Source organism: Carettochelys insculpta, chromosome 22 (assembly GCF_033958435.1).
Source record: "Carettochelys insculpta isolate YL-2023 chromosome 22, ASM3395843v1, whole genome shotgun sequence".
Taxonomy (NCBI): domain Eukaryota; kingdom Metazoa; phylum Chordata; order Testudines; family Carettochelyidae; genus Carettochelys; species Carettochelys insculpta.
In genome coordinates, this window is record NC_134158.1 from 23,293,916 (window position 1) to 23,305,159 (window position 11,244).

The 11,244-nt window shown below is 60.7% G+C and overlaps 1 protein-coding gene across 3 annotated transcripts; it reads right to left on the minus strand.

Annotated features, from left to right (window-relative positions):
* Positions 1–391: 391 nt before the first annotated feature.
* Positions 392–5,063, minus strand: LOC142024458 (SERTA domain-containing protein 1-like). 3 transcript variants are annotated; one of them, XM_075016482.1, is made up of 2 exons: positions 4,878–5,063; positions 392–2,012 (listed from the first exon to the last, which is right to left on the minus strand). In XM_075016482.1, the coding sequence occupies exon 2, from the start codon at positions 2,006–2,008 to the stop codon at positions 1,259–1,261; it is 750 nt and encodes a 249-aa protein (XP_074872583.1). In that variant the 5' UTR covers positions 2,009–2,012; positions 4,878–5,063; the 3' UTR covers positions 392–1,258. The 3 variants fall into 3 exon arrangements, with proteins under 3 accessions (XP_074872583.1, XP_074872586.1, XP_074872584.1); XM_075016485.1 differs by lacking the exon at positions 4,878–5,063 and adding an exon at positions 4,084–4,607; XM_075016483.1 differs by lacking the exon at positions 4,878–5,063 and adding an exon at positions 3,573–4,006.
* Positions 5,064–11,244: the final 6,181 nt, after the last annotated feature.

Sequence of the window (11,244 nt, forward strand, 5' to 3'; positions counted from 1 at the left end):
CGATGTTGGCTGCACGTGTAGACGTAGCCCACAAGAGGGATGACGTTCACCCCGACTTCCCACAGCCCTGGGGGTGCGGACGAGATCCCCATGCTCACAGCTAGCCCCTCCCTCAGACACTCCCCCAGGGCTGTGCAGCCGGTGGGGGTGGGAGGCAGGACTCCTGGGTTCCAAGCGCCAGGAGGGAGTGTGCTCAGAGTAGGGTTGTGGGGCGTCAGAACAGCCTGCCAGGGACACTGAACACCCTCTCTGCCCAGCTGGGGATGTGACTTGCTAGTCGTCACACGTGGAATCAGAGACAGGGAGAGAACCCAGGTGTCCTGGCTCCCAGCCCCCCTGCTCTATCCCCCCACCCCAGTGCCCTCCCCAAGCCAGGGACAGGACCCATGCGTCACAGTCAAGCACAAATGGGCTCAGTTTAATGGGTTCTTTATCTCTGTCCCCATAACCTCCATCTCCGCTGCAGTGACAAGGTGTAGGTGGGACCCTGCTGGAGGGCTCCCATCAGACCAGACCCCATCTCACACGGTGCCCTGGGCACGTGCTGGGTGGCTGGGCTGTGGGCGGAGGGAAGACACCGGCTGAGGTCTCGCCCATGGGTAAGGGACAGAGACGCTGCCACGGTGGGGCAGTGGGAAAGGCTGGCAGGACAACCGCACAGGTTACTCCTGAGCCCTTCACAGCCCAATCAGGGACCCAGCAAGGGATAGAGAATGGCCCTGTCCTCCCCGCTCCCCTCGACGACTCGTCCTGCTAGGGGGCAGGGGGAGACACCAGGGGGCCAGGGCACCAGGGAGGGGCTGGCTGAACATGTTGCTCTTGAGCCAGGGGTTACAATGTCTCTAAGGCCCCATTGCGCTCCCCATATTCTGAGCCCTGGGGTTAGCTAGAGCAACCTCAGGGCTGTTCTAACTGATGCTTCTCCCCCATGCGTCTGGGGGGCAGAGAACAATCACAACACAATGTGCTCTGGCCACACCCCGATCCACGCCCCACATTGGAGACTGGGGCTGGGGCTGGGGCCAGGGCCATCACACCAGCGCTGCACTGAGCGGGGGAATCCTCACAGGGCCGACGCCGCCCAAGAGCAGAGAGGTCCAAGCACGGCTGAAGATTTCGGCCAAGAGGAACGTGGGGCTGGGACTCCAGTGGGTATCAGCAGGCTCCACCAACAGCAATGGATTTATCTCTGCCGAGGATCAGGCCCGCAATAAATTAGACTGGGGGTATTTAATACTGGTGCCCCCGCCCCCCGCCCTCAGAGCCCGTGCCCCCCAACGAGCACGTCCATCCGGTAGTCCAGGTCACTCATGTCCAGCCGGCCCTCGGAACCGGCCAGCGCTTTGCTGTCCAAGCTGTCGGCACCTGAGAAGGCCTTGAAGCTGGAGAGGCTGGTGGGCGACCACGGGTCGCAGTCGTACATGGAGGTGTCAATGTCCTCGAAAATGTCCTCCAGGCTGTCCTCCAGCAGGTAGCTGGCCGAGCTGAGCAGCTCCACGGAACCCAAGCAAGGGGCGGTGGCCCTGGCCAGCTCCGGCTTGGCTCCGCACTCCCCAGCCGGCAGCTGCTCCTCCTCTGCCCGAGCAGGGCTGAGGCTCTCCACCTGCCCCAGGTCCTCCAGGATGATGGAAATGGAGGAGCAGAGAGAGGCATCCATGGTAGAGAGCAGGAGATCATCCCCCAGGCCGCCGGAGGGTAGTGGCCGGCACAGCTCCAGCCCGCTGTCCTGGGTGCTGGAGACAGGGGCAGGATGCTCCTCCGCAGCCGGGGGGCTCCCCGGGGTCGCTAGTCCCCCATCCTCCACCTGCATCTGGTCCTGCATCCGGCGCAAGGTGTTGGCCACCAGGACCAAGTGCCGCAGGTTGGGCTCCACGTGCCGCAGGCTCTGGCGCAGCTTCAGCAGGGAGATGTCGAACAAGGAGCTGGCTGGGGCGGCGGCAGGGTCGCGGGGCTCTGCCTCGCCCCCCTCCATCTCCCCCCGCTTGCGCTTCACACCTTTGCCCAGCATGGCTCTGCAAAGAGACAGGAGCTGTGAGCGTCCTGCCCCAGCACGCTGCCACTGACCCCGCGGCATGGGACTCCCGCCTTCCCTCTCCAGCTTGGGCAGGATGTGGGGGCAGGGGACTAGGGCCAGGAGCCTGGGAACCAGGACACCTGGGTTCCGCCCCAGCCACCAAGCGGCAGCAGACACAAGCCACGGCAGCTGGGTGAGGAGAGGAGATGCCACAAGCCAGGCGCAGCCCGCGGTGCTTGTCCCGGAGACAGCCTCACTGCAGTCAGTTCAGTGGTGGTGGGGCCTCTCTGTGGGGCGGCCCCAGGCTGGGAGGGTATTTATCACATCTCAGCTCACCCCACCCCTCTAGAACCACTCCTGTGTCCTGACTGGCAGAGCCAGGCGCCCGCTACCACCTGCCCTCGCCGGCACCAGCTGGGCTGCTGTGGTCCATGAGCGCTGCCCAGGTTGTACCCCACTGGGCAGGGCAGTCAGGGAGCTGAAGGCAGCTCTGCAAAGCCTCAGGCAGTCACCCTAACCACTGAGCATCCCTGCCCCCAGCTGCCCATGGCTAATGCCCCAGCTGGGCTGGGCCTCAGGGAGGGAGGGGGGTCGACTGATGAGCCAGCTCCTGTTTATGCCCTGCTACTCAGGGTATAACCCTCCTGGGTTCTCTCGCAGCTCTGGGAGGGCAAGTGGGCTCAAGGGGTTTGGAGGGGTGGCAGGGAGTCAAGGGCTCCTGAGCTCCAGCCAAGCTCTGCCATGGATCTCTGTGCACCCTTGGGCAGAAGGCCCACCCCTTTTCCATGCCTCAGTTTACCCCGAACACTAGCCCCACAGGGCCCCCTGTGCCTTTGTCCCTGAGCAGCTGCCCTTCCCAGGCAGAGGGGATCCACCTCTGCCTGCCCCAGTCCCCTGCAGAATTAACCCCCCTCCCTTCAGCTGAGGGGGGCACCCCCACTCCCTCCACAGCTCCTCCCCCACAGGACCCGGCTCAGCCTCCCCCAGCCAAGGCCTCCCGGCTGGTTCCTCCCCCACCTGAGCTGCCAGCGCTGGAAAGCTCCAGAGAGGGGTGTGCGCAGAGACAGCAGCTCAGCCCTGAAAGCGGGAGGGGGCCAGTCGAGAGAGGTGTGTACATCCTGGGGGGTCTATACTGAAGGGCAGAGCCCAGCCCCCTCAAGGGGCACTTGCTCAGCTCTGCTGCGCCCCTATGACGTCGGGGACAGGGCTCTCCAGCCACATGCTCCCTGGAAGGGGACTGGGTCCCCCTGCTCTCCCCAAGCTCCTATGGGGGGTGCTCACACCCTCCAAAACACAGACCCCAAGCCGGGCAGGAGAACTGCATGGCCAGCCGCCCCTGGGGACACCACCCTTTGCGCCCACCTGGGGCAGGGACAGAGCAGCTGGCAGCCAAGCGACTGCCCTGGTTCCGCCTGACACCCGCCCCAGGCCCTGAGGCTGCCACGCCGGGGCTGGGGGCGCCACGCCTGGGGGAGGCAGCAGGGCTGCTGTGACAGACACGTCTGTGCTCCCCTCCCCTCCCCCACGTGTGTCACGGACGTGAGACAACGTGACTCACGCTGCGCTGTCGTGCGGACGACAGATGAATCACAGCCCGTCGTTCGCAGGCACCTGCCTCTCAAAGGCACCTGCCTCTCAAAGGCTCCAGCTGGGACCCCAGGCAGCATTCAGATCCGGGCTGGTTCCATTCCCAGCTGTGCCCTGGGTGGCGCTGATCCCAGCCTCAGTTTCCCCTCTGACTCCTGCTGGCTCAGACAGGGAGCTCTTCAGGACAGGAGCTGCCCCCCCGCAGGGTCTGAGAAATACCTGATGTGATGAGCTGCAGAGCCCGACAGGGCCCCTGGTGCTACCCTGTAATTGTGGTGTTTTAGTCTCCTTAATTGTGCTAGGACCAAGGCCCCGTCCCAGGACCCCAGCGTACTGAGCGCCGGCTGCGAGGTAGCAGGCGTGTGCAGCACCTAGCGCAGCCAGGCCTCGATTCCCGTCAGGCCGGTAACGCAGCTGGACAAATGGGCAGAGCTGAAAGCACTTTCCAGGGGATGGTGAGGCACAGAAGGAAAGTCACTCACCCCACGGCACAAAAGAGACCAAGCACCTGGCGTCCCCGTGCAGGGTCCCAGCCATCGGACCTGCCAGAAGAGCCAGTCCCGGATCTCGGCCCCCGCGGGAGCCCGGGCGGAACCAAACGCCCACAGTGCTGGGGCCGGTGAGCCGCTTGTGGCACGGCTGGAGGCGGGAATAAGGCCAAGGGAGCAACAGTCCCAGACGGGGGACAGGAGCTGGGCTTGGGGGCAATGGCCAGTCCTGATCCCACCCCGGGGGTAGTGCGGGCTATTTTCTCGCCCCACAGGCTGAATGGGGAACCAGACACCCCACTGGTGGGAGCTCAGCCAAGAGGGAGCCCCCCAGGCACCCCATTCATCTGGGGACTGCGGAGTTCATCTGCCCCAGACCCTAACCCAGGGAGCCCCGCCCCCTTTACCTGCCCCTTATCTGCCCACTGCTCTGGGCAGCCCCCAGCACCACCTGCCCTTGCTGGGGGTCCCCAGGGCACTGCAGCGGGGGATCTCCTCACCCCTTTGCCCGTGGGATTTCCTCATTACCCCCAGCCCGGGGGGCTCCCCGCTACGTCCCCTGCCCGGGCGGGCGGAGCGGGAGCGGGGGCGGGGGCGGGTGAGTCACGCACCAGCCGGAGCCTCCTCCCCCGCCCGACTCGGCCCGGCCCGGCCCGGGTGACTCACCGGGCTCAGGCTCACGTTGCCCCGAGCTCCCCCCAGCGGCCGGACCCGCCTCGTCCCCCACCAGGCCCGGCCCGGGGCAGCGCGAGCCCCCAGCCGGACCCTCCAGACCCTCATTTACATACCCGGCTCCTCAGGGGCCAATCAGCGGGGTTTGGGAGGCGGCGCGCAGCCAATCAGTAGCCAGCATCCCCCCTCCGGCTCCGAGACCGACTCGGCCACCGGGAATTGCTACATCTGCCCGTCCGGGCCAGGCCCCGCCCCTCCGCTTGTCCGGGGGCGGGGGAGCCGCGCTCCAGCCAATAGCGGAGTTCGGCCGCACGCTTCCTTTGCATACAGTGGGCGGACGGGGCCGACTCAACACAGCTGGAGGGAGGGGCGGAAAGGAAAGGAACGAACAAGAGGCCTCGCCCACTGCCTTCTGATTGGTCTGAATCGATCCGCTCATCTGCATAAAACGCGGACGTGAGCGACCCAAGCGAGGGGCGGAGCAAGCAGTTTGAGTGGCAGGCGCCGCAGTCGCGGTGTGGGATGAGTTTGTGCGGGCTCAGCCTAACTCCGCCCTGAAGCCACTGAGAGCTCCATGCCAGTCCCAAGCCTGGATGAAGGAGGAGGGGTGCTCAGATGTGTGTGGATGCGCTGACCGTCAAACAACAATACCAAAGAAATCTGATGCCAGTACAGCCAAAGGTTAAAAGATTCCGGCTCAGGCATCGCCTGGATAAACAAGGTCCATGACACCAATCGAGCGATCGGGGTTGGGTCGATAAGTTGGGTACTGAAAGAAAATTACCCCTAACACGTATGCTATCCATTGGAACATGGAACGTCCGAGCACGGTGGGCAACTGGGAAATCAAAGCTGCTTCGGAAGGAAAAGGAGAGATCGCCAATGAGGAATTATATTGGAAGATGCAGCCGAAAGAGAACCTGCTGCAGAAGGTTATAAAACGGAAGTTACAACTATCTGGACATATTTGCAGAATGAACGACGAAGGAAAAATCCAGACCCTGGTATTCGGCATAATGGACGGTTCGAATGGGGAGGCAGACCCCGCAGAGAATGGGCAGACGATATATAGATTGGTGCGGAGCTAGTCTACAGAAACTAAGCCGCTCTGCACTGAGTAGGGAAAGATGGAAAGAAATAGAGAGAGAGGCACCAGACACCAACGGGCACTGAGCCCACAGTTATTGATGATGATCATGATGGGCTCAGCCTGCAGCTGCTGGGGATGGAGCCCCTGCCAGGGCAAGGGGATGGGGAGAAGACCCAGGGCATTGCCCCTTCCTCATCTCCAGGCCCTTACCAGCCCCACTGCCAGCAACCTGAGTGAAACCAGCTTAGACACGCTCCATCCAGTCCTGGGGCCCAACCATCTTCCCACTTGATTATCTTTTTCTGGTTTGTTCTCCTTGCTTACTGTTTTTGGTTCTCTGTGCCTTAAATATTGAGTCTGTTCTGGTCTGGCTATGGTCTGAAGAAGCGGGTCTGTCCTACGAAAGCTCACCTAATCAACTATTTTGCTAGTCTTTAAAGTGCTACTTGACTGCTTTTTGTTTTGATCTTCCCACTAGTGTTTCCATCCACACGCAGACTACACCGGCTGTGTCTACACTAGCCAAAAACTTTGAAATGGCCATGCAAATGGCCATTTCGAAGTTTACTAATGAAGCGCTGAAATGCTCATTAGCATGCAGGCGGCCGTGGCACTTTGAAATTGACGTGGCTCGGTGCCACGCAGCTCGTCCCGATGGGGCTCCTTTTCGAAAGGACCCCGCCTACTTCGAAGTCCCCTTACTCCCATCTGCGCATAGGAGTAAGGGGACTTCGAAGTAGGCGGGGTCCTTTCAAAAAGGAGCCCTGTCTGGACGAGCTGCGTCAATTTCGAAGTGCTGAGGCCGCCCACATGCTAATGAGGCGCTGAATATGTATTTCAGCCCTTCATTAGTAAACTTCAAAATGGCTATTTGCATGCATTTGCATTTGCATGGCCATTTCGAAGTGTTTAGCTAGTGTAGAGGTAGCCACCGTGTTTCATGCACTGGGGCACTTGTGGCTGTTCACTCCTAACAGACACATATGCTGCCGGCTGCGGGCGCTCTGCACGGCTGCCCATGCGCTCAGCTTACAGGGAACCCTGCGGCCCATCCACCCCAGCACCCTGCCTCCCTCGCAGAATGGAGCTGTAGTTCTGCCCAGAGCTGTCCAGCCTGGCTTGCCTCCCACCCGCCCCTGGTACAGTGATGGAGGGGCCCTGCCAGCTGCGCAGACAGGACAGGGGCCCGCTGGGCAGCAGGATTCATGTGACTTAGAGGAAAATGAACTCACGCCCCGGAGGATCAGAAGCGAAAGTGAAAGGGCTGGGCCTGGGCCGAGCCGACAGGCGAAAAACCCCCAGGCAGCAGCTGCTCTGGCTTCTGGGACCGCTGCTGTCCCCATCAGCGTCGTGGCAGGCCCACGGCTCCGCCTGGGTAGCGCTAACACAGTACATGACGGTGTTTAGAGCAGCATCGCCCCTGCCCCAGCTTGCGTCAGCCCCCGCCAGGCCAGCACCCCGTGCTCGCTTCCCCGTCTTACCTCCCCCACTGTGTCCTTGCAATGTCTCCAACCCCGGGGAGGTGCGACTGTACGCCTGGAGACGGTGCCTGCCCTCCAGGGAGCACTCGGGGCCCCAGGCTTCGGCCGAGCATGAAAGGGACAGGTGCCTGGAGCACCAGAGACTTGCCCAGGGCCCAGGAGCTGCAACTAGAACCCTGCTCCCACCCCACAGCCCCACACACTGCTGAGTCTAGGCCCTGGCGAGCAGCCAGGTGTGTCTGGGCATGGGAGGCTCACAAGCAAGGGCCGACCACTCAGACAGTAGGCCAGGCTGCCTGGGCTGGGGGTGGGGGCATGTGCAGTGCTAGGTGCCTGCACCCAGCGGCAGGGCAAATGCACATCCAGGGACAGAGCTGCTACTCAGCTCCAAGAAGTTGCCCAATGCAAGAGCCCCGCAGCTGAGCTGTCTGCCTGGGCCCAGCTCCTCCCCATAGCCCGCAATGATTCCCGGCGGCCGCCCTTTCCAGCTCGGTTACTCCCCTGGTGCTCTCTCAGAGGAGGGTGAGAGACAAGCAGGGCTGGGGTCTCACACAGCTGGCTCCTCTGGGAAATCCTGCCCCCCTGTCGGAAGCACTCCGTGGGACCTGCCACTCAAAGCCATGGGCTCGCCACACGCTGCTCTGAGGGTCATTACCAACCCTCTGCAACCTGCCCAACCCTGGCCTGGGCCTGCTGCTGCAGTGGTGCTAATGACCCCCTAGTCCAGCTTGTCTGGAGCTGGGACGCTGCTCTCCTCTGTCACACACACCTTACTTCACCCACTGGGTTTTTACACCCAGGCACACCGCAGCCAGCCAGGGCAGCAGGGACCTGCGGGGAACTCACCCAGCTGCTGGTCTAATGTTACCAGCTGACAGGGTGGTGGCAGCCGGGGGTCAGGCTTGGGTGGGGGGAGCTGGCACACAAGTTTTCTTCACTTCAGCTACTTCTGCCCGAACTGTCTGGCCCCAGCCAAGCTGCTCCCAGGTGCGCCCGAACGTGCAGTTCTGGCGTGTGTGCTGGTGGGAGGCACTGGGAGAACAGCTTGTGCTGCTGGCTGATGGCTTCCAGATGCTTGGGGCCGAGGCAAAGGCAGGTTCTTGGGACTCAGCCATTTCCTACTGGCCCTTTGACAGGCAAAATGTGGAAACAAACCATGTGGGAGACTTTGAACAAAACTCTCAACACGGCCACTTCCCTTCCTCCCTTGCCTTTCACTCAGCGGCACGTCCTGCCTGGGGCCAGCTCGTCTGCACACGGAAGTGAATCTGAGGCTGGGATGGAGACAGCACATTGGCGTCCCACTTGGCATCCTAACCGGGAATCAGACAGTGAGGAGACAGCGGCATTTCCTGGCTGCCTCCTGCTCTGTGCTCCGTGTCCGGACTGCCTGGGTCTGGTGCCTCTTTAAAAGGGCACCGTTGGTCCAGGGCCTGGGAGGGGACAGGCAGGAGCCAGAGTTAGGCCAAGACACAGAACCTTTCCCTGTGGTACGCCCAAGCCAGCAGTGCAGAATCCCACCTAACCCTCCCTCCCTGCGCCCAGCCGCGTGTGGCTGAACTAGCTCAACCTCCCTCGATAGTTCCATGGGCAGAATAAAAAGGAGCCCTTTCCCTGCTGCTCCTAGTCTAATCCCTAGTGAAGTCCCACCAGCTCCCCGCGGACACTGCGCCGTGATCAGTGCACCAGGAAGAGAAACCAGCTCATTGCTCACTCCACCATGCGACTGCTAGTTTAATTCACAAAGTTGAGTACCAAGGGGTCCATTTTCAGTTACCCCCCATCGGTAGCGTAGCTGGCACCGTTTGTCTCCACGTGTGCCCCAGATGTCTGAGCAGCCAGCTACAGACCAGTCCATCCCATTTAACAGAACAGGTGCAATATGCGTAGGGGACTTCGTCAGTAACAAGGCTGGTGCAGCAACTTGTCCATGAAGAATAGTAACAGAGAAAAAGCCGTGTTAGTCTATATACTATCAAAACAGAAGAGCAGTCCAGTAGCACTTTAAAGACTAACAAAATAATTTATTAGGTGATGAGCTTTCGTGGGACAGACCCACTTCTTCAGACCAGAGCCAGACCAGAACAGACTCAATATTTAAGGCACAGAGAACTAAAAACAGTAATCAAGGTGGACAAATCAGAAAAAACAATTACTCTCTGATTTGCTCACCCTGATCGTTTTTTTCCTGATTTGTCCACCTTGATTGCTGTTTTTGGTTCTCTGTGCCTTAAATATTGAGTCTGTTCTGGTCTGGCTATGGTCTGAAGAAGTGGGTCTGTCCCACGAAAGCTCATCACCTAATAAATTATTTTGTTAGTCTTTAAAATGCTACTTGACTGCTTTTTTGTTTTGTCCATGAAGGTTTCCTTGTGCCCATCGGCAGGCGCCCTTCAGTCTCACACAGGTTCAGGGCATCTGCCACGTGGGTGATTTCACACCTGCTGGTGAATCCTTCAGCCCCTGAATAGGGCGTGATTTGTGCTTGCACTGCAGTTACTTACCAGGTGCAAAGTACAGCGAAAAAGTGAGCACTTGCCAGGGCTGTGAAATGAATTAATGTGTAACTTAACCATCGCTGGAGACAAAGCTCTCACACCTCTCTGTTAAGAACAAAAGCTACTACCTCTTTCTAAATCTCCTTCAAAACAACCTGCTGGGGGTGGGGGAGCTTGACAGCCAGGCCTGGTCATTTGTAACCTGGGAGCCAGCGGCACCTCTCCCAGAGCCGGACAAGAGTCCGGCTGAGTTTTGACTTTGAAAACAGAGCGCAGCTAGAGAGAGGGAGTCTGGAGAGGAACAAAGGCCGGCGGGTCCCCAGCCAGGGGCTCCAGGCCCTGGGTTCCCTTGGGGGGATCTCCTCCCCCCAGCATGGGTCACACAGACCACTTCTGGTCCCTGGGCTGACAACTCTGTGTTGCGCTGCATCTCTGTCAGCTAGTAACCGCAGTGTGTGTGTGTGTGTGTGTGTGTGTGTGTGTGTGTGTGTGTCCCACGGTCTGGGGATGACCCCTGGGGCTGCAGCCGGAGCTGGCAGGTGACACCTCTGTCCTGAGCACAGCGCGGGGAGGAGCCCGGCTGGTTGGAATCGGAGGCGGCAGTGAGAAGGGGGTGTGGGGAGGCAGTTGGCCTGTGCTGAGGAGAGGGGGAAAAGAAGGGGCTAGTCCCTAGACGGGACCCCCCTCCAGCCCCTCCCTGAGACGGATGGGAATGACTGTCTCTGCCGGCTGCACTGACACCTCTGCGCTGCGCTGTGTCCCTGTCGACTAACAAACTCCCTGTTCTACCGGCTGAGGGAGAGTCACTCCTGCCTCCTGTGATGGAGTGGGGGGAGTGCATGTGTGAGTCAGGCTGGATGTCCGAGGCAAGCAGCAGCTCCCAGTGGCTAAGGATGACCCTGGGGCTACAACTGGCAGATAACACCTCTGCCTGAACAAAGAGCAGGGAGGAGCTGAGCTGGGTTTTGAATCGGGGGTGGCAGTTAGAGGCGAGGAAAAGGGAGAGCTGGAAGGCAGCCAGCCTGAGGAGGGGGAAGCTACACCCCAGAGGGGCACCCCTCGGGGTCTTCTCCCCAGGACGGGTTGGAAGGACTGTCTCTGGCTGCTGTACTGTCGCTTCTGTGAGAAACTGGACATCTGTTGCCTAATAAACCTTCTGTTGTACCTGCTGAGTGAGAGTCTCTCCTGCCAGCGGACGGGGTGCAGTGCAGGGGGACCCCTGAACCCCATCACACCTGCGGCCGGGGTGCAGAGCCTGGGGACCCCTGAACCCCATCAGCAGTGGGATGCACTGCACCCAGGGACGGGCTTCCAGCAGTGACTGACTGGACACAGCACAAGGCAGGAGGCTCAGGAGAGCCCAGGGTGCTGGAGGCAGAGTGAAGCGATTTTTGGTAGTCGTGGGGCGCTGCAG